Source organism: Sipha flava, unplaced genomic scaffold, assembly GCF_003268045.1.
Source record: "Sipha flava isolate LNK unplaced genomic scaffold, YSA_version1 194_pilon_pilon, whole genome shotgun sequence".
Lineage (NCBI taxonomy): Eukaryota > Metazoa > Arthropoda > Insecta > Hemiptera > Aphididae > Sipha > Sipha flava.
The window spans coordinates 958716-982539 of NW_020272758.1; the positions used below are offsets into that span (position 1 = coordinate 958716).

At 28.2% G+C, this 23824-nt stretch overlaps 2 protein-coding genes across 3 annotated transcripts; one reads left to right on the forward strand and one right to left on the reverse strand.

Moving 5' to 3' along the window:
• The first annotated feature begins 387 nt into the window (after nt 1-387).
• On the forward strand, nt 388-23824 carry LOC112681670. 2 transcript variants are annotated; one of them, XM_025551947.1, is made up of 8 exons: nt 388-1144; nt 19620-21350; nt 21460-21707; nt 21791-21908; nt 21976-22203; nt 22267-22549; nt 22634-22820; nt 23551-23824. In XM_025551947.1, the coding sequence occupies exons 2-8, from the start codon at nt 19833-19835 to the stop codon at nt 23618-23620; spliced, it is 2652 nt and encodes an 883-aa protein (XP_025407732.1). In that variant the 5' UTR covers nt 388-1144; nt 19620-19832; the 3' UTR covers nt 23621-23824. The 2 variants fall into 2 exon arrangements, with proteins under 2 accessions (XP_025407732.1, XP_025407734.1); XM_025551949.1 differs by lacking the exon at nt 388-1144 and adding an exon at nt 16091-16191.
• LOC112681687 lies at nt 17937-18395 on the reverse strand. The gene has a single exon (XM_025551968.1). The coding sequence runs from the start codon at nt 18393-18395 to the stop codon at nt 17937-17939; it is 459 nt and encodes a 152-aa protein (XP_025407753.1).

Sequence of the window (23824 nt, forward strand, 5' to 3'; positions counted from 1 at the left end):
AAACTGTACGTACACTCGAACGTGAAGAATTGCCAATTAAACGCACGGGCTGTCCGTTTTATAATTAAAGAGCATGTTTATTATGTACGTATAAACGGAGACCTCACGATAAGTCCCAAGGGGGGGTTCGGGTCCGGACTCTTCTATTGAAATTTCCAGATACTCAACGATTTAATAATAAATAGTATAATAATAGTATATAGTGTATTTTAATTTCCCATTTATTAGATAAAATAAAATTTTGGACCTCCCCCCCATAAAAAATTCTTGGGTACGTTCCTGGTAAGTCCAAAGACGAGTGTAGTTTAAAAGAGTGCTAACAACAAAAATGATAACGTGATGGTCCATAATCACGGACTGCGAATACCCGGCGCTGCGCCGTGATAGCAGTGCAGGGGTCGTCGCGGTCGTTGTTGTCGAACTAACCGTTCCGGTATATAGAGTTATTGCTCTATGTTCCGGTACCGTAGCACTGTTGGATGTTGGTCAACTTTTCACCGTGGTGCAAATGTTCTAAGGAACGCCGAGCAAGAAAGACAAAAAGCTGCCGATTCCCTCTCCCCGCCCTGCCCCTCCAAGTGAAACAGCTGTGGTCGACGATCGTTGCGGCGGCCGCGGTGCAACATTTGCGACTTGTGTCGATTCCGAGAACCGCGCGGCTCCACGCGAAACCCATCGTCGGTTTTCGTTCGCAGATCACGGGCACCTGGTGCGCACACGCACTCGCATTCTGTTATATGAATTATCTGTCTCACACACTCGGTTGGTACACACTCGTCCCGTTCTTATTACCAGTTGTTCTCGACGTGTTGTCTCGTTAAACGTTTCCAAATCGATCTCGCAATCCGTTACCGCCGTCCGAATACATCGTTCACTGTGCACCCGTTACGTATTTACAACATACACATACACATAGTTGTTTACAATTTTTTCTTACACGTACTCGTTATTTGTGTATATACGTTCATGTACGTCTCTGCGTATCGGGTACATCTTAAACAGTGAATTTTACCTCTCAGCAAACCGTATCCGTTTAGTACCGTTCCACGGTACGGTTTCGAGTATTCCATTACAGAACGCGAGTGCGTGTTCCGGCCACTCGAGAATTTGAAAAATGTGCTTCGACCGCGGTTTCTAGCGAAAGGTAAGCCATACTTAAACTTTTACTGAACGTTAATGTTGTGTTCGTCCTGTGTACCTGATTGGCCGTCCAACGGACTTCGATAAACGCTCTTGTCGGGGTACCTTAAAATATCACAACTATGGGCACTATTTTGTAGGTATAACTACACAATTACAGACACCTATACCTATTGGTACGATGTGTTGGCGTTGATACATGTGTCTGTTTGAGATTACTGGGCTAATGAACCGGGTCTGCGTAATAGGTAGCAGCAAGTCGATAAAAATTATCTGTTATTAGAAGTACCAGCCGACTATTGTATCCTTAATATAATTTTTTTTAATTTCCTCACAATGATCACATGTTTTTCACTACAGAACTTCTGATATAGTATCACAGTGTTCTTTGTAATGCCTTGCATGATTAGATAATATATGCTAGGTACAACATGCCCATTGTGCTAGGCATTGTTGTATAGTGCGGTGCTGTTATGCAATGAGTCGATTCATTTCAATACAATATTATACTTGTACTTGGGCTTAAATTTATTAACCGTATAGGTATTGTTTTCATATTGATTTGTATTTATTTACCTTCAGACTATTTTGAATAAATTGCTATCTTATATCAATTTATTTCTATCCCCTATTGTATGTTTAATAAATGCAATTAAAAACTTATTTATTATCTAAGTAATCTGTAAATTGTATTAATTATAAAATTTAAAATTATTATTATAATATTTACTATGAGTGTAAGATCTTGTAATTCAATTTCTTGTTCTGAGCCCAGTTGTGGGCGTATACAATTATATAAATAAATATAAATATATCACTTGATCTATATTATATATCTACTTATATTATATATACAGTCTAGTCGCGATAACTCGAAAAACTTGACAATTCGTATTGTGTTTTATTCCCCCAGGAAATTCTTCCACTATAAATTAGTTAGATATCTCAAAGTGAATTTTTATCCCCCTTCAACTTCGAATAATCGCGACTTGACTGTATATATATATATATATATATATATATATATATATATATATATATATACATATATACATATATATATATACATATACCTATATATTATACTTTATATCTATACTTAGGTCAATGATTTATGTACAGGAATTTAGCTACATTAACTGACTGTTAATACACTTAAATAAAAGTAATTGGATGTTAATAAAAACTATCTTAACCAAAAATTAACTTAACACTTTTTTATTTTTATTTTTTTTTTTATTAATTTTTATTTTGAATGGATATTGTTTATTTTTGTTAAATAAATCATTTTTTGAAGAATTTTTGTTTTAATTAGACACCATGCATCTTGTTAGAGGTTCCACCTTTTTCATTCACATTATTTTGGGTTTTTATCAGTAGAACGGAATGACATTTGTGCTCTTTTATCAAATTTTTAAGATGATAATTTATTGCATTTGCCAATCAATTTCAATAAAGTTTATTTATTCTAAAAATTTTAGTTTTTCGTTCATTTATTTTTTTTCTTTAAATTTAAAAAAAAATCATCATTCATCACATTCACATTGGTTTAAAACTATTATATATTTTATAGAAATGACTACTATAATTTATTTTAGATTGTTATATAGGAGTATGGAAAAATCTCTTCTTCCAGAAAAACAGATGATGGACTAATGCCAAATATGTCATGTTTTCATTCATATTTTCCTTGTTTTGTATACATAATGCTTATTAGTAGAACAAATGCAAATATTTATAGTTAATTTATCCATGTTATTTGAAAAAAGTAAATAAGTATTAATTTTTTAACATTACAACCCATGTCATATCCATTATTTAACACTTATTAAATATCCAATTAAAATAATTAATCATATTTAATTTATTTAATAATCAAATATAAATGAAATGTAAATGTATTAATGAAACTACTAATTATCTACTAATCTTTATTAAATTGTACTACCAAGAGTCTAGAAGTTGACATAGGTGAAATTTAGCATTACAAATTCCAAAAAAAAAAAAAAAAACTATTGGAAATAAAGAAACGAATAAATGAATAACTCTTGAGTAGTTTAAAGAATTGTTGACAGTGTCAATATTTTATAGAATTTCATTATTTTTATCTAGAAACATAAAAATTAAATGAAATTATTAAAAAAAATCCACCTCACCATAATTGAATTAAATTTTGTAATTTTTTCTAGTTCTCCAAAAATTGTATGAATCATAAAACTATTTTGACATAAAAAAAAAATAAATATAATATTCTCCCAATTCTATTATTAAATCCTTATTAATGAGATGTAACTCACTTTAACTCACCATTTTTAAATACTGGAGTTACTAGAAAGCCTGAACACTCATTATAATAAGTAATTATTATAAAACTATTAATAATTAATAAAAAAAAGTTAATGAGTATATATATATACTTATTTAATATTTTTATCTATTCTATTAGCTTATATATAAATTGTACAAACTGACCAGCATAATGATTAGTTTCTAGACCACTTGTTTTAAATGTATTCTTCTCGGAGTCCCTATCTGTTTTGTATATTGGAAGACAGTAGTTAGACTTTTATATATGTATATATATGGTTAAAAAACGTATGTACAATTAATTTATAACTGTTCCCTGCATAGATGTCTTACAGTCAAGACTGAAAATTAGCATTTATGTATATCGAAATAATAAATTCAACACACACGACAGATGTGATACGAAGAAACTGATATAGTTAAATAGTTCGGTACAAACAGCTATGTTTAAAAGTTATACGTATACATAGTGATACGAGTTTGTATTATACAGTGGTATAAAACTGTATTATACAAGGTATTATACACGTGGTATAAAATTATTTTATATAGACAGTATTAATAATGTAAATATATAGGTATAATGAAATAGTATATAACTATGAAAATATTAAGTATAATTTTCTCTTTATTTCTATTTAAAAAATATGTATTTCTATGTATAACATATGTATGTATCATAATTGCAAATCGATAGCATGTTTAAATATTAATTTGGTGAATTTAGTGAATAATTCTTGTATTATATGTTTTTTTAATTTTTTCTAACTTTTTAGCCATTTTCTTCAATTATTCCATTTTAAAATAATTTATATTTTATAATTAACAATTGAGTGATAACCTTTGTTAAATTCCTTATGGTTTAAGGTAATGCAAGGTTCTATACAGTATTATACTAAAAATAAATAAAATACCGTATTTTAATATCTTTACGTTTACATATATATGACATTTAGACATTTAACAATGTTTAATACCAGATAACAATTATTATATCGATAAGATTAGAGTATAGACGATACATTTTAAAATTGTATGATGTAATTTGAAAATATAAATTGGGCCAGATAAAAAAGGCTTGAGGGCCGAATGCGGCCCGCGGGCCGCTAGTTATAACTACTAGCTTATAGTATAAGTCAGTGGTTCTCAATCTTTTTAGGACCTCGATCCTAATTTTCTTCCAAAAATCTATCGCAACCCCATAGTTTTACATTTACAGAATCATTAAAAATAATTTCAAAAAACAAATTTTTTCTATTTAATTACTTATTTACTACTTTATAATAATAATAATAATAAAGTATTTTTTATTATTATTATTATTAATATTTAAATATTTAAATATTTTCTTTTATAGTTTTATAGTCTATACAATTTAAAAAAACATAAATTTCTTACAATCTGTATAATTAATAAAACTTCTCGCGACCCTCCAAAAATTGACTCGCAACCCAAAATTTGAGAAATGCTGGTATAAGTAATACTATATCGATAATGAATAATATTTTATTATTACGCTATCATAATATCGACAATATCGTCTATTTTTGGCAAGATGATACTGGTAAAGAGGAATTATTTATAGTAACACTCGAGTTCGATTAATACCGTCGATTACGATTACGAATTTACGTTGAAATATTTTTACCTACTGAGTATTTAAGATATAGCTATAAAACTGTTTTCAATTACAAAAAATTAATATTTATTTATTTATTACTAGGGCTAGGATTATATGCAATAAAAAATTGTATACTCGTATTATACATTTACCAAAATATGCAAAAACAAATTTTTATTATTTCTATATTATAATATATATATATATTGATAATTTATCATAACTTGTTATTATTATATTAAATATTAGTTTATAAGTCGTCTCATGAAGTGAAACACTTCTGTATTGTCTCACAATATAATTATTAAATATCTGCATGGGTCAGGCCCTTAAAATTGGAATCCAAGATTTGATGTCAGGATTTTAAATTTTTAAATCTATTACTATCCGGGCAGGTTTGGGGTTTTTCAGGATGTAAACAATTTTGTATAAAAATTCAATTTAAGTGATTAAACATTCATTAGGGCCAAGCCGGCCTTTGAAAAATATCTTTAAGGCTTTAGGCCTGTTTCGTAGCCGAACGTTCTTACGTGGCGTTTTTAAACCTACAATGTTCAAATTCATACGGGCCCTCGTCAGTTCGACGCATATGAACTTAGTCAGTGTAATTTGAAAACTTCGCGAGCGATACGCGCTGCTGTAAAACGGGCGTTATACCTCAGCAGAAAATCCGGACCGGACCGGGCCTAACATTTTTGGCTGGTGCAGATCTCTAATACGTCGTTAAATAATGTGCAAATATTTACATTGGTCGTCCGATCAAGATAAGATTATATATGTAGTATATTTACAACGATACAAAAAAAAAAAAAAAACGTTCCTTAAATAAATACCATTTAAAATTAGCAATATTATAAAAACTTGAAAGTTTAAGTTTAAAAATTAACAAAATTAACAAGATTCTCGAAAATCTACAAATATGAAATTATATGATTTATGTTCAAAATATAGAGGAAAAAAAATGGTTCTATTTAATCGACAATAGGCCATATCGTTGTCATACTGAAAACCAATAAATTTGTACTTAAGGAAAAAAATATGTAAATGCATATATCCCTAGTTATTACTTATTAATATAGGTCTCTAAAATTGTTTGGCCCGTGCTCAAAATGATCTTAATTCGGGCTTGAATTTATGTCTTTTGTTAAATCATATACTGTTAGTATATGAGTGTATAAGTCAGGAAAAAAATGTGATCTTAGTCATATTTTGTATAGTGTTATATTTATGTGTCAATGGTAAATTACAATGTTTTTATACAACTTAAATACTTTTTTTGTCTACTAACTAGGGAAATATAAATATCTAGCCAATTATTTTAATTGTTAAACTGTGGTTTTGTAATATATTTTCTAGAATTTAATACACAGGTAACTCTTTTGATAAAGAATAATGTATAACAATACCAAGTGATACAGAACAACTTGTTTTATTATGTGATATATTGAATATAAATAAATATAATGAATTTATGTTTCGTATAGGTGATTATTAATGCTGATATTATACTTAAATATTTTATTATTTTTGGTATTTGAGTAGTAAAAATAAAATTAACTGTTCGTAAGACACTAGAAACAAGTTTTTGCTTTCCTTTTGTGTTTAATTATAACTTAAATATATATAAAATAAAAACGTTGGATCATTCTATTAGCTTAAACAAAAATCAAGTAAATATATATAATACTAAGATAAAATAAATTGTCTAGAAACTTTCTTATTTTATTTTGAATATTTTAAATAAAAACCACATCTATAAAATTAAGTTTAATAGATCAACCTTTTAAAAATATTTAAATATAATGTGTTACTGACTAAGTATAAGAAACCAATTTAACAAATCAAGTATTTTGGTTTTTCTTATTCAATTTTAATAAAAAAAAAAAATGAAATCTTAAAAATCCAAAACAGGTATTATAAAATTATCGAATTTATTTGTATCAGATTCTTTCTTCTTTTAAAATATATTCTGTAAATCGATAGATCATTTCTCTTAAATGACCGATTTAATTAGATGTAATATACAACGTGTAATATATATAGTCGTTACATGAAAACGTCCAAATAATTAAATCAAATAAAAATATTAATCATTCAATTGTACGTATAACATTGACAACAGTTGTTCTATTCATTGAAATTTATCTCAGCATTTACACTGATTATTTTTATTTATTGTCACTATTAATTCTAATTATATACTTATATATATATATAAGTATATAAGTATATAATTATTAATTGGAAACTAAAGTTTTAACTTTATTGTACTGACAAATTATAAAATCAAAATGTTTTATAGTCATGTCAAGAATATGAGATCCATAACTTTATTAATCTACATTTTACCTTTTTTAACTGGAAATCTGTTGGTTTTTATTATCTATACACTTTAATATCGTTCAATTACTGATCATCGTGAAATGTTTACTAATCATTATACCTAGAATTATTCTGTAAATAATTAGATAGCAATTACTTGCTTTAAACTGTACTATCTGTGTTGACCCTTGAGTAATAAAGAGGTTTAGTCTTATTGGAAATATATTATTATTGTAAAAATTATAATAAGAATAACCATTAAATTAGTCGAGGTTTATTTTCGTACGTTTTTATTATGAATACATTACTTGCGTGTACAGTTCTTAATTATTTAATTTATCGCAAATTCATATAAATCTCTATACTTGTAGATTGATTAAATATGTATGTTTAAATGTATTGTATAGTCTATATCCAAGTGTGTACAAAAAAATTGTACAAAATAATATTTTTTCGTGTACTCTCTTGACTGTAGCATATGGATGTATTACAGACTACTTAGTACAGGTTATTATGTTATTCTAATTTATTTTTTTATTCTGTCTGTTAATGTTAATTTTTGAATACCACGGCACATTTAGTATTTTTTTAAAACATAAATAGAATATTTTTATTGTTATTATCTCATAATTTTTTGTGAGATACGACCTGACAAAAGTGTGATTCGACCTTTTACGTTGCAGTTGTTAGTATCAATTATTAACATAAGTGTTTGTAATGCTTTAATATAGTAACCTATCTAATAGAATGTCAATATTATTCGAACTATGAGAATGTCGATTCAAATAATAATTAAAAATATCGTATTTCTAAATATTTTCTACTACACAAAGTTTATTGGATATTGGTATGGCTGTAATTTGAATGGTTTGATTTAAGATAACACCTCTCTAATTAGTATGTGGGTATTAAGTGAATACTGCATACCTATAATCAATATCTATGTTATAGTACTTGAAGAAATTATATAAATCAATAAATAATTAAAAGCTGGATCTAATAAGAATAATAAGAGTAATAAATTTGTTTAGTTATATTAGATTATACTGGAAACTCATAAAAAATAAAAATAGTTATCAATGTTTTATTATAAATATGTATTTTGAAAAGTATATATTTTATATTCTTTTCACGAAAATAAATATTTCAACTAACTTTTTTACAATCGTTTTGCAAAATATTGTACATAGTTAGTACCTTATTTTACAGTTCAACCTATGAACCTTACATGCTATTATAGTACTTAGTAATAAAGAAAATACTTACCAGCTTATTATTTATAAAACAAATTTTGCCTTTGTTCTTTAATACATTAATTGTATAGTTATTTTTTATCTTGAAGAATTTTTAATACGATTCTAATTGTTTATAATGTGGATTTATAAAATATTAAGTAATTTTATTATAAATAGGTATATTTTACTTATTTTTAGTCCGAATCACCCAAATATTTTAATTATCTGTATTAAATATATATATATATATATGTGTGTGTATTAAGTTTTTTATTTATTTAGTTCATATATATCATATCATATTTAATTACTTTGCTGTACTGTTTTTTTTTTTTTAATAAAAACAAATTAAATATAAATAAATAAATGATAAATATATGATTAAAACTAATTCATTTTTGTGAAGCAATTTAAAAATGTAAATATCTCTTTAAATTTGAATAAAAAAATTGTATACCTATATCATCACTTTGCACAAGTACTAAAAAACTCTTTATATTAACAAATTATTTTAAAGCCATACTCTAAAAAAAAAATATGAATAAAATGGTCGTCTCCCTGAAACATTACATAATAAAGAGAAAATATGAATGATATAACACGTTCTGAATACTTTAAATGATAATCCACGTAATAAATTGGAATTTTTTAATTGTACATTAAATATTTTTTCCCTAATTCCATATCTATGTTGTATTATTAATTACTTTATAAGTAAAAAAAAAACATAATTGCAAAAATAAGAAAAAACATACTGACATCTTTTTAGTTAAATCGTTGTTTATAATATAATTTCATAGACATTAGAAAATATATCAAAACTATATTAATGGTGAATTTATTATGGTAGGAATATATATATTTTGATATTTTTCAGATACTAAATTCATGTTTCTTTATAGTATATAATCATAAGTTAACTTAATTAAATAAATTTCTCATAAAATAATTAATGAAAACAATTTTAAATTATACTTGTTAAAATAGGAAATTTTTTTTTTTTTACCTGTAATTCAAGGGCGTCCTCGGGGAGTAGGTAATAAAATTGTTTTCTTTGAATTTCTGGAGTGTTACTTAGGGCGTAACACTTTTCCACCAAAAGTAGACTTTTCCCTTTTCCACCAATACCTGTTTCCACCAAAAGTGTATCTTTCCCTTTTCCACCAATATCCGTTTCCACCAAATGAGATAGAATACCTATACTCTTCATGAGTTTTTCGGATTGATGTAAAATATATATAAATATACACACAATATAATCAATGTATATTTTATTTTATTGTATGTTAAACCGTTATCGTACTTATACATGTACTCATAACATTAACCATGATAATATCTAAATAATCAAATACTTTATAAACAAGTGAAAAGATGACACAGTTTAAATAGTGCATTACAACTGTGTGTGTGTTAAAATAAAACGTACATTTTAAAATTTATAATTCTATGATGGTTAAAGTTATCGAAAGTAAACGTAGAAATAAAACACTAGAACTAAACAACTTTAAATTTTTTATTGGATCAGTTAACAAATAACAACTAATTATATATATAGATATAATTTACATAGGTAACTAAGGTATCGTATACCATAATATATCATTTTTTTCATCTTTTCATATCTGACCATTTTTATAAATAAAATTTGACATTTTCCAACCTATATTGTATATATTATACAATGACTTAACATTTATTGGATGAATAGTATATGTTAAATAAAGTTATATCTATGCTATAGCTTTTAATTTAAGCGTAGTATACAATTTTTTTGGTAAAAACGTGGTCAATATCTCATTTGGTGGAAACGGGCATCGCCCGTTACTTATAAGCGCCAAAAAAAAATTTTTTCATTATGGATACAGCCTATTTGCATCAAATTTATCTGCGTAAATATTTTACATTAATGATTTCGTTTAATTTATATATTTTAATGATATCCTGTCTTAAACGTGTAATAAAGTTATTTTTATTATCATAAAAATAAAAAATTATTGAATTATGAATATGTACTAATAGTTGTATTTAATTACAATTAAGATTAGGATGATTTGTTAAAAAAAATCTTTATATATACCTATATTTTATTATTATTTATTTTTTATGATTATTTTGAAAAAATCATACTATTGTATAATATAATATAATAAAGTTGTATAATTGATTATTATTTGAGAAAAAAATAAATTACTTTATTATAATTTTATCAGGTAAATTTTGAGCACGGGCTCTACCTAAAACGAACTAATTTTTTTCTTTTGCAGAAATGGGATTTATTTATTTTTGTTATTATTTATATCACACTAGAAAAATACTTACATGTAAATACATCTATGGAGTTTCCTCTCCTTATAAAAGGGTCTTGAGATGCCACTGATTTAACCCTTACAGTTAATTTGTAATTATTACAAATGCCTATATTTATTATTTCATGATCATAATTTTTAATAAAATGGATGTACGACATAATTTATACTATATCAAAGTAATTCTTCAATAAAAATAAACGTTTTCGAAATTAGGTGACTTTATAGTAGTTGCAATATTAAAGTGGTCATCCAAAATATTATTACATTTATTGATACTAAAAAAATATTTTACTTGTTAAATATGGACTATGGTAGACAATAAATATATATTAACTGTTTCTCAAACCCCAATTGTATAAAAAAAAAATATTATTTAAATAATTATTATTACGATTGGGTACTCATTGCATGTTTTTACATAGGTATATTTAATTATAATCTAATTTTTAAGTAACATTATGTTTTATTATACTCTCTAGTATACCCTATATTGATTTTTTTTATTTATGAATAAAAACCATGCATAAAATTGTAACGCACTTTTTAAAACATTTATTCAGTCATGTTGCATAATAGTTACCTATTTAAAATACAGCATTATCCATTAAATATTTTTCGTAATCAAAGTACGTAATTGTTTTCAATTGCTATTATAAGAATTTTATGCTTAACGTTGTATTTTCTATTGGGTATTAAAATTGGTATCAATAAAATATAATAAAACAAATTAATATAAACGTGTACAACAAGTACTATGCAATATATTATATAGCTCTTCATACCAAGGGTTATCAAAAGAATGGTTCTAATTCTTTTATTTAGGCTCGATCGCCTCATAAATAAATATGATTTTAACAATTGTTCCAATAAAATTATGGTCAAATTAAAAAATTGGTCGTTCGTTTTAAGTTTTGTTTAACTTGGTTGTTTTATATGTATTACATTCTTATAATTTTTCTCCTATAATTTAATAAACCAGTATTCAGATGTAAACCTAATTTGAGTAATTTCTTAAATTAATTTTTATTATTACTGCCCCGTAGAAGAATATATATTTATATATCTCTTTACTTTCAATTGCACCAAAAATATTCGAATCTATTGTGTCGGATATGATAACTTCTAAACTTGACAGAATTATTGTTGATGATCAACATGGTTTTAGACCGTCTAAATCAACTACTACTAATTTACTTGCCCTTCAACATTCTATAATTGATACTTTTTCAGCTGGTTTACGTATGGACGTTATTTATACTGATTTCGCTAAAGCTTTCGATAAAGTTAATCACACTATTCTTTTACATAAATTAAAATATATTGGCGTATGTGGTCCTCCTCTTCGATGGATTGAGTCTTACATTTCACAGTGTACTCAAATTGTTGTTTATAAAAAATTTCAATCAAAACCAATATTAGTTACTTCGGGTGTTCCTCAAGGTTCTCACCTAGCCCCAATTCTATTTCTAATATATATTAATGACATTACGTTTCTAAACAGTTCTAAACTTATGTTTGCTGATATTAAAATTTACCGTGTCATTAATTGTTTTGATGATGCTGCTTTATTACAATCTGATTTAAATATACTTTTTAATTGGTGCAATAAATATTGTATTACACATACTATTCAAAAATGTCAAGTAATGACTCTCCCGTTCTAATTTCAATCATTTTTTCAACTATCATATCAATGATACACCTCTACCCAGAATAACTGACGTTATATAGGATCTTGGCGTACTTTTTGAACCTTAATTAACATTTAATGCTCATACCCGTTTTATTAAGGATAAAGCCTTAAAACTGCTTGGTTTCATGTCCAGAAGTTGTGTCGATTTCAATACTAAAAATGCTTTTATTTCAATTTATTGTTTACTAGTACGCTCAATTTTTGAATATTGTTCAATTATCTGGTCACCTTATAATATTGGATTAATAAATACTCTAAAAAAAGTTCAAAACAAGTTCTTACGGTTTTTAGCTTTCAAGTTGAATATATCCAGAATTCCCCATACATCTTACCATCCTTTACTTATCTAAATCTGGAATCCCTTGAACAACGTAGAATCAGACTTGATTTATATTTTATTTTTAAGTTATTAAATGGTTATACTGATTGTCCTAACCTCTTATCTCGTCTGACATTCAAAGTTTTCCCAGCTCACACCCGATCAACTAACCTATTATATTTAAAATTTCGAACTACAAATCATGCAACTAATACACCACTCTTGAGAATCATGAACTCTGTAAATAACAACTATAATATTGATCTGTTTTTTCTACTTCCTTCTTCTCTTATAAAAATCATGTTTCACCTGTACTAATAGTACATATAACTTGATATATTTATTTTATATTAATTGTATTTTATTTTATATTTTTTTGTTGTACTAAACTTTAATTTATTCTGTATTTATTTAATAATTTTCTCGAATGTTATTTTAAAATTAATTCATGTAATTGGGTCCTAACCCGTATATTATTTCAATAAATAAAAAAATAAATATTTGTAATTAAAATAATAATTTATGATAATAAATTCTTAAGGGGAGAAATGTCATTAAATAAAGCTTCCAAAACGGATCTTCACCAAAATTAATTGTGAACATTACTCTAATAATTATTATTTATGGGTAATTTGAACTGCTTCTTTTCATCATTCTTCTAGTGTGTTTTTTTTTATGCTCATATGTTTTTCGTCTCGTATTTTTAACGTTGTTAATTGATAAATAAGTGTTGACGTCTTACAAATATTTTTTATTTTTCCATTTAATATTTAATTTTATTTTTTTTTTTTTTTTTAAGCCAAATTCATAACGTTTATTCAATAGTATAAGATATATATATTCTGTGAAACCTGTCTAAAATGGACTCAGGTATATGAAAACCTGTAAAATAAACCAAAGTTTGATTTCTATTAAAATATGACAATACTAAAGTTTATGATGTTTATAATTTAGAATTATATACGTTATTAAGTACAATTTATTATAATATTTATATAATATAAACATTTTTGCCTTGTTTGCACTTAGGATATTTATTCATACATTATTGATGCATAATTATATTCAGAGATAGTAATGTTACGACTAATTTTAAAACTTACTAATAATTAATTATCTTTCTAATTATTTCATATTATACTAAATTATTTGTATGTATGTTATTTTCTGGACAAATTGAGAAATGTTTGGGTTTCATACTTGTATTTTACTTAATATTAAAATATTACTAAAATTTTTTCAGTTGATCTTTTTTTACAAAAAAAATATGAAATTTAATATATGAAACACTTTATCATCATGTTTCTGACTGTAATCATTTTATTAAAACTTTTTGGGTTAAACAATTACTTTATTTTGTAATTTTAATATAATCATATAATACTAGTTTAAAACATGATAAGTTAAAGTTATAAAATTATAAAAGATAAGATATTCAAGACTTATATATTTAGGCTAATATTTTAATATATTATTCTGACCTTCGCTCATAATCGTTTTCTGATTATGATGGTTTATAGAAAATAGAAATATTTACGACTAACTCAACAAAGGACTTGACTAGAAATTATATACTGTTTTTTTAGTCATTGATTATAACATCATTTATAATATAATTATTTCATCATTTACAATGATAGAAAAATTATTGAGTTTTTAAAAAGTTCAATTACCTACATTTTTAAATTATTTTTAATTCTCAAAAATATCTTTATTTACTATTATTAAATTCTAAGAAATTGGCACTGAATAATTCAATTGGTAAGTGACGAGAATAGGAATATGGAATATATTAGACCAATATATATCGTAAAATGTATTGTTGGCCATCTAGTTTTTCTTGTGTAAATAGTAGTATTAATCCTTAAAATATTATTATAATTCAGAAGAAAATTATTTTGTATTTAATATAATTCTTCCTCTACTTTAATCCACCCAAAACAGTAACTAATGAAAAAATACATTTTAATAAAAGTTTCTTTTAGATGATTACTATTTGAATTTTAATTGATTTAAAAAAATACTATATTCCTTATAAAATGTTAATTTGGTCGCGTGGGGTATAAGCAAGGTAAATTTTGCTTGTCATAAAATGGAAACGACTCGACAATAAAGGACATATTTTGGTTTTACTGTTTTATAGTTACAATATTTTCATTGTTCAAAAATATATCATTATTCATTTTATTATGAATAGTACTATAGTTTTCTATTTTGTCATTCATTTATAAATTCATATAGGTTTCATTATTTAAATATAATTATAATTTAGTATTCCTGAATGATTAATTAAAAAGCCAAATTCATAAGTGAATAGGTATATAGTAACTGTAAATTATGATAAATTAGCTTTTATAATAATATAAATACTTGATTAATTTTTAATATTATTTTAAACTAGGTATTAGGCGAGATATTTTTACGTATTGAAAGGGAACAGAAGTAATATATAAAAATAAATATAAATTAATAATAATTTATATAAAATAAATATGCCTCGTTAAAAAATAATTTATAGTTCTTTTTTTTTAACAACTATTTCAATGCTAACAATTTATTTATAAATTGTCAATCTTACAAATTAAAATTCTATTATTTGAACAATTTATGATTGATAGATATTTGTTTTGTATGTTATAATACCATATATGCATTGCTTAGACATTTTTATCGATTTATTATTGGTAATAAATAATAATAAAACTTAAATAATAATAATAAACTAATAAATTGGTTTCGCAATGAACCAGAGGAATTTGTCTAATTAATATCAATGTACATCCATAGATGTATGATTTTTTTTAAATTTATATAGTAGTAAAGGTTTTTTTTCACAGATATGCACATTTAATCTAAGTAAAAAAATTATTTTCTCTTTTATATATATATAATGAAATATAATATTTAATACACCACGATAAGTTATCATTTTACATCTTTATACTTGTATTTATGTATTACTATTGTTGTCTGCTATCGTAGTTGGCTGTTTTAACTAGAATTACTCTGCTTGATTAATTTTGTCTTAGTTAACCTACTGTAGATTATAAATTCATTCATTTTTTATGTTTGCTAATGATTAAAAGACTTAATTAGAATAAGTCTCTCATTTTAAGTATTTCTATATTAGCTCCTGCGTGTTACGTGTTGTTTTATAGTTCATATTAATGATTCATTAAATGTATACGCGTTAATTTTATTTTTATGGCGTGAAATGTTGTTCAGCATCTTGGATTTATAAAGTATAGTTATTGATTTATTTAATAAAACACTTATTTATTTTTATTAAAATTGTAATTTTAATTTTCTAATTCGGATTAAAATGTATAATTCGCTGTATTGTTTAGAGTTTTACAAACCTGCCAGTAAACCTTAAATTAAAATAACCTAGCTTTACATCAGGGGTGGCCGACCTTTTTTTATATTGTGCCAAATAATGTTTACAAAATTGAGAATGTGCCTTAAAAACTACTTATTTATTTACAGTTTACAATGTTTACATAAATATAAATTTTAGATTTTTTTCATAGGTACTATTTTTATTACAGTTCAATTGCAATGTTTTTTTAATGATTAGGTATGTTGAATTTGCTTCATGGATATTATCTCTTCATAATTTGGTTTAAGTTTAGTTGAAGATTGAAGCATAAAATTTTTCAAATGAGAATTTGTTAGTTTGGTTCTATACTTAAAATATAATTATTACTAATTATTAATTTTTTTAATGAGTCATCTGTGAAAAAAATTTTTCACATATATATATATATATAGAGAACCATATCTGCAAACCAATGTCACCGCTACATTATGTAATTCTGGAAAATCTTTTTCGGGTAGGCATTTCCAAAATTTTATAGTCTCAGATGACTCTTTATATTTGCATTTTAAAACTGTTGAACTTTGAAGTTCAATAATTTCCAATTGCATATTGGGATTATATTTTCGGAGATCGTGTGTCGCTATGATAAATGGATTAATAAATAAGTTATTTAAATCTTCTTCTTTAAATTTACTGAATCTTTCTTGAAAATTATCATATAGTGATAAAATATGATTTTTAAAAATCGTCAATGGAATATCTGTTGGTAGATAAATAGATTTTAATCGTACAAAGTGATCTAAATTTCCCATTCCTAAATTACTTTCGAAAAGTCGAAGTCGTGACATAAAAGAATTTATAGAACCTACAAGGGCTGGAAATAAATTTCCTTCACCTTGGAGTCGTTTATTAAGAATATTTAAATGTCCGAGAATATCAGTTAAAAATGCAAGGTTAATTTACCAATTTTTATCTCTCAGTAGTTCACATTCATCAGGCAATTCATTATTTTTTTCTAAAAATTCAATAACTTCATCTTTTAGACTCCAAAATCTTTCTAATACTTTTCCTTTTGCAAGCCATCTTACTTCACAAAATAATAATAGTTCACTATTATTACTCGTTAATGGCGTCTTCAAATAGAGTTCTGAATAATCGATGATTTAAAGGCCAATTTTTTATTTTGTTTATACATCGAGATACTGGTTTTAATACATGATCATATTTTAAAATTTTGGCGCATAAGGCTTCTAGGTGTATAATACAGTGATATTTATTTAAATTTCTATTCAAAAACTCCTCCAATAGTGTTACACAACCAATATTTTTACCTATCATATATAGAGCACCGTCTGTGCATACACTTTCAAGTTTTGACCAGATTAAACCGTCACTTTTTAACAATAATGTTTCAACACAACATTTTAGTTTATTAAATATATCTGTACCTTTTGTCGATGTTTCGAGTACTTTAAGTCCTAAAAGTTCTTCCATCACTTCAAACTTAGAATATACTTAGTTGCGGATTGTCCGTAATATCACTGCTTTCATCAAGCGCAAGAGAAAAATATTTAGAATTAGTAGTACTACACGAAATTTGTTTTGAAATATCTGAGGAAATTTCATCAATTCTTCTCATAATTGTATTACGTGATAAAGAAATGTTATTTACGTACGTAAAAATTTTGAATCATTTGCATTTTTTGCAAAAATATCGAAACTTTTTTTAATGATTTCGCTATCAGAATAAGGTTTTCCACGCTTGGCTGGCAAAAATGCGTTTTCATAAGACGTTAACACCATGTCTTTTTTTTCATTTGATTGTTTAGTAAAAATTGATTGCTGAATTAACAATGAATTAGTCTTCTTTTTAATATATTTTGTCCTCTTTACAGAACCCTCGGGGTATTTTTCAATAATATCATTGTGATTATTATAGTGCCGTTGAACATTGAACTTTTTTGGAACTGCAATTACAGAGTTACATATTAAACATGTCGGTCTAAATTTTTTCCCTTCTATACATAAAAATTTTTCTATCCATTCTGTATTAAAACTTCGCGAAGGAATATCATCATTATAACTTCGTTTTACGCCTAAACTTACGCCTGGTTTATTAGATGCCATTTTACGATCACACACACACACACACACACACACAACGACACAAAATACTCGTTAACATACGGGCACGGCGATTCTAATACGACTAACTTTATTGTAGTAATCTAGTACACACGTACCGTAACAATTCTCGTATCGGAATAATAATCGGAAAATTCCACTTTATTTTTAAAAATTATATATTATTTTATTTGACTCTAGTGTGCCATTCAATAACAAAAAATGTGCCACAAATGGCACGCGTGTCGCAATTTGGCCATCCCTGCTTTACATTATATTTATAGTATCAATGTGTATACAAGTAATATATATGTTCGAACTTCAATTAAACCGAATACAATTATGTGTTTTAGCTTAATTTGTTATTGTTATTTTAACATCTGTAATAATAATTTACGTTTGTACTTTTATAAGATCGTAAGATGTTCCAAGTTATTTCAAATACACCTCGTTTTACATATTCATTGGTCTAAAAATAATTTATTATTTACCTACAATGTTCATATATTCATGGGGGATTGGCATATTTATTCGTTGTTCACCCATCAAATTTGGCAGCATTTCAAAGCAGTACATAATTTTCAATGTATTTTTGCAAAAACAACGCCAAGATTTAAACATATTTGAAGCAGAAAACACACTTTGCTTGCTCTAATAGGGAGAAGCTATGTGTTTTTTAAGAACGTGTAGCTTATTATAACATTAAATATCACCTTTACTGTCTGCATAGTAAAATTATTAGTATTGATTCAGCTGTCAAACTATTATTTATTATTCGATTAAATTTAATAGTTTAAGTAAGTCTTTGTAAGCCAACTGAAGAATTTAATCGTAAAATCTTATATATTTACTTTAATTTATTTATTAGAAAAATGTTGATAATTTTCATACCCTTGACGTTCGTGTCTTAAAGCTTTGTTTTATTATTAAACCCATTACGTCTAGAATAGTTTTTAGTTAAATTTACGCTTCCTTGTCACTTGAACTGTTTTACAGTCGAAGTTCCTACCTAAGTATTCGACAGCAAAACGGTTAGAACGTATTACCAAAAGAGCAAAACCAATCGCACCGGGTTACAAAATCGTTTTCGCAGTCAATAATATCCGTTTTCTTAGACGGTATATTTCCACTTCTCATTTGCTTCGGTCCGATTAAAACAATTATAACGTGGATGTGTGTTTATGAGTCGCGTGTACTAAATCAATTTTTTTATTGTGTTTACTGTAGGCGCGGGGAGAAGATCGTTACTTAGAAGCCTTGATATTACCAAAAATTAAACCGCATGGAAACCACGTTCGCATACAAACGCCCGAGGAATTACGACCATAATCACCGCGCCGACGGTGAACGTTGTCTGGCGGTCAAAAATATATTGAAAAGTAACCGCATGAGGAGAACCGGTGTGAGAAAACGCAAAAGCAAACAACACGAGCTGACGGAATGGCGGACAACGTCAGCGCGTCCGAGCCAGAAGTCAATTTCGTATTAAATGGGAATAGCCTCGTCGAAACCAGTGATCTCTTAGACAATGATAAGGATAAGCGAAACCAAAACGGCGGCGTTAACGATCCGCCGCCGCAGCCATCGCCACCACCGCCGCCCGGGTGTTTGACATCGCCATCGCCGTCGGCCACGGACGGCAAGGGTGGCTGTAGAAAGATAAGCAAGATAACCGTAGAGAACAAAAACCACGTGACGTTTTACAAGAACGACGAGCAGTCCGAGAGCAGCGACCGTGGCAGTACCGACAGTGGTAGCAGTCGTCGCAAACACCGCGGCGGCGACGATGACGACGACGACGACGGTGAACGCCATCAGCATCAGCACATAAACCACAACAACCACCACCACCACCACCACCACCACCACCATCACCACTGTCACGAGCACGACTCGTCGTATACGTCGTACTCGACCACCGATTCGGACGAGTCGTCGTCTTCGTCCACGTCGTCGGACCTGGTGAACCGCGCGCCGGACGGCGGCTGGGGATGGGTGGTAGTGTTCGCGTCGTTCATGGTGAACATGATCGCGGACGGCGTGACGTTCTCGTTCGGCGTCATATTCATCGAGTTCGAGAAGTACTTCGAGGAGGGCAAGAGCAAGACCGCGTGGATCGGCTCGCTGTTCATGGCCGTGCCTCTGCTGTCCGGGCCCATCGCCAGCTTCCTGACCGACCGGTACGGGTGCCAGAAGGTCACGATCATCGGCTCCATCATCGCCTCGGCCGGCTTCGTCATATCCGCGTTCGCCGACTCGTTGTTCGTGCTGTTCGTCACGTTCGGCCTAATATCCGGCTTCGGGCTGTCGCTGTGCTATGTGGCCGCGGTGGTCATCGTCGCGTACTACTTCGACAAGCGCCGATCGCTGGCCACCGGGCTATCCGTGTGCGGCAGCGGCATCGGCACGTTCGTATTCGCGCCGCTCAACCACGTGCTGCTCAGCCACTATGGGTGGCGCGGCTGCACGCTCATCCTGGCCGGGTTGTTCCTCAACCTGTGCGTGTTTGGCATGCTGATGCGTGATCTGCCGTGGACCAAGGAGCGCGCGCAGAACGAGTGGAAGAAAAAGAAGGACGCGCGGCTTCAGAAACGCCGGCTCAAGTCCACGGCGAGCTACGACCGGCATTCCCAGCACACGCAACTGCCGTCCTCGCCCACGTCCGCGGCCAGCAAGGGTGAGATCGAGTCCTCTCTGGAGCGCGAGCACCTGGGCAGCGGCGGGGGCGCGCACGACGATCACGGGATTCTGGCCGGCGGCGGCGCTACCAACGATCTGAGGCTGTGCAATTCCCTGGTCAACCTGCCCACGTTCGTGCGAAACCACGAAAATGTTCCTTTAGAGGTGCTCGAGGCGCTCACCCAGAAAAAGCAACTCTACACCGTGCTCGTGCAGAACTACCCCAGTCTATTGATACCTTCAAAGAGTTTCAGCGACAGCGGACGAATCAACGAATTGGTAAACAACACTGTTACATTATTACTTACGGCCACCCACCTGCTGTGCCGCAGTCGGTTATCCGTTCGGTGGCTTTTCTTTGACCGTTGCGATTTTTTTCGTCCTGCAGGGTAACATGTCGCCGACACAAGGTATTCACGTGAATCGAATCATCGGTATTCAAAAACTGATCGACCATCATGCGAAGAAAACTGACGACACTGTCGATACTAAATGTGATAAAGTGGATACGGTGCAAACAAAAAAGGGTACTAATTTAGTTTTAAAAGATTCTGATTACGATTGGTGGATAAAGAAAGACAGCTCGCAAGCGAAACGCCTTCAAACCGCATACCTTCAAGATATTAAAATTCACAGGTGAGTTGGTCGAAGTTTTCTCGTTATTCAAGTTTTCATTGTCCGTGACTGATTATTTTTTTTCTATAAAATCTTTGTTGCAGACACTCGTTAACGTATAGAGGAGCGATGCTTAACATCAATAGGTATAGACTAAGAGCATCTTCGTGTCCTAATATTTATCGTAATTCTATGACTACTATAGCAAAAGAAAAACATGAAGTATGTATAAAGCCCCATGCCGTAAATTGTTTTTAAGCGATTAATTTTTAACTTTTGTTATGAATAGTGGTCAGCTGGACTTTGGGAATTATGGTACCTACTAATTGATATGCTAGACTTTTCCCATTTTAAAAACATACCTTTCTTATTGTTTGCTTTATCAAATTTTCTCCTGTACACCTGGTATGACGTACCGTATGTTTACATTGCTGATTTGGCTATTATGAAAGGACACTCTGACGAAGATGCGTCATACTTAATCAGTTTAATCGGAATATTGAATATGTTTGGAGAAGTAATTAATTATATTGATATAATATTTAATCTCGTTTAATTTATATGTTTTGTTCTATTTTAGATATGGTTAGGTTGGGCTGGAGACAAAGCTTGGGTGAATTCCAACATGGTGTATGCTGTATCAATGGTGCTTTGTGGTTTTGTTATTGCATTAGTTCCACTGTTTGGTAGTTATTTAAGTTTGGGTATTTTGTCTGGTTTCTTTGGTCTATTCATTTCCGCGAATTATTCATTTACTTCAATCATATTGGTCGAAATAATATCTTTAGAACGATTTACCAATGCTTATGGTGTTTTGTTATTAGTTCAAGGAATTGCTAATTTAATTGGACCTCCTTTGGCTGGTAAGTACTTAATTTTTTTATTTTTATACTTCAATTCAATTAATATTATTTAATGATTTCTAAAAATAACACTTTTTATTCTAGGTGGTCTATTTGACATAACAGAAAGTTATGATTTGTCATTTTATCTTGCTGGTTTTTTTATTGCTCTATCTGGATTATTGTTATTTGTTCATCCAATTATAAAGAAAATTGCAAGATATAGAAGAAAACAGAAATTGATAAATAGTCATAAAAATAAAATTATAAGCATAACTTCCAACTGCAAGAAGTAATTTTATATTTAATTTATTTTATATTAAATTAATATTAATAATAATTAATATGATAATTAATGGTAGCCTGAGAAGTTTTTTTTTTTACTGTCTTGGGAATAGTTGCAGTTAAATGATCACAATGGTGATTATAATAATAAATGTACAAATAAATATTCAATAAAAATCATAAAAATACAGAAGCAATTAACACATAATAGTTCCTGTTTTCAAGTGTAGTTTATTTACATGTAATGTTTATAAATCGTTAATCATAAATCAACTCCTTTGTGTAATAATTTTCAAGTATTTAAAAACAATCATTTTTACACTAAAATTAATAGTTATTTAAAATATCTTCCAATATATTATGTTAATTGATTTTTTTGAAAATTATTGTTATAAACAAAAATGTATATAAATTATAATTAGGGTACAGCATTTTTGGGATAAAAATCATTAAAAAACCAAATTTGACCTAAACATTTAAATCCAATTAATGTTATCATTAACTTTGAGTAAAGCTGTCATTAGAGTTCTATAAAACAATTACTCTTATGATTTTACTTAAGTTCCCAGATTGAATTTATTTAAAAAAATTATTTCTATTCATATGAAAATTTAAGTTGGACTTTCAATTTTATATTTTGACATTTCAATTATTGTAGTTATTTTTATCTAAAATATATATATTTTTTTTTAAATTACAAAAAAAATATTTTAATTTTAGATTTTTATTCTTATTAGGTGTGCAGCAATTGAAGATGATGTTATAGTGACACCCAAAAGGCGTTCGAGTTTATCAACAAGTGTCTGAATATTGACTAATTACCAATAATAGTTTCAAATCACTATGTTAGAATCTAAATCAAATTGGATACCTGGTTTTTCATTGTTTAACGATTATATTTGATAGTAAAATGTCAAATACATATAATAATTTGTAGTATAATATTTATTCTGTTCTTATCATTGCTAATGATGTTTCACAATAATGTTTCACGTATAAATTACAAATTTA

What these genes read in the sequence shown, in the direction of transcription:
- LOC112681670 (XM_025551947.1), top strand. Translation starts at nt 19,833, where the DNA reads ATGGCGGACAACGTCAGCGCGTCCGAGCCAGAAGTCAATTTCGTATTA. An exon ending in CAAGATATTAAAATTCACAG is followed by an intron (nt 21,708 to 21,790) that starts GTGAGTTGGTCG and finishes TCTTTGTTGCAG; the next exon opens with ACACTCGTTAACGTATAGAG. An exon ending in AATTGGACCTCCTTTGGCTG is followed by an intron (nt 22,550 to 22,633) that starts GTAAGTACTTAA and finishes TTTTTATTCTAG; the next exon opens with GTGGTCTATTTGACATAACA.
- LOC112681687 (XM_025551968.1), bottom strand. Translation starts at nt 18,395, where the DNA reads ATGGCATCTAATAAACCAGGCGTAAGTTTAGGCGTAAAACGAAGTTAT.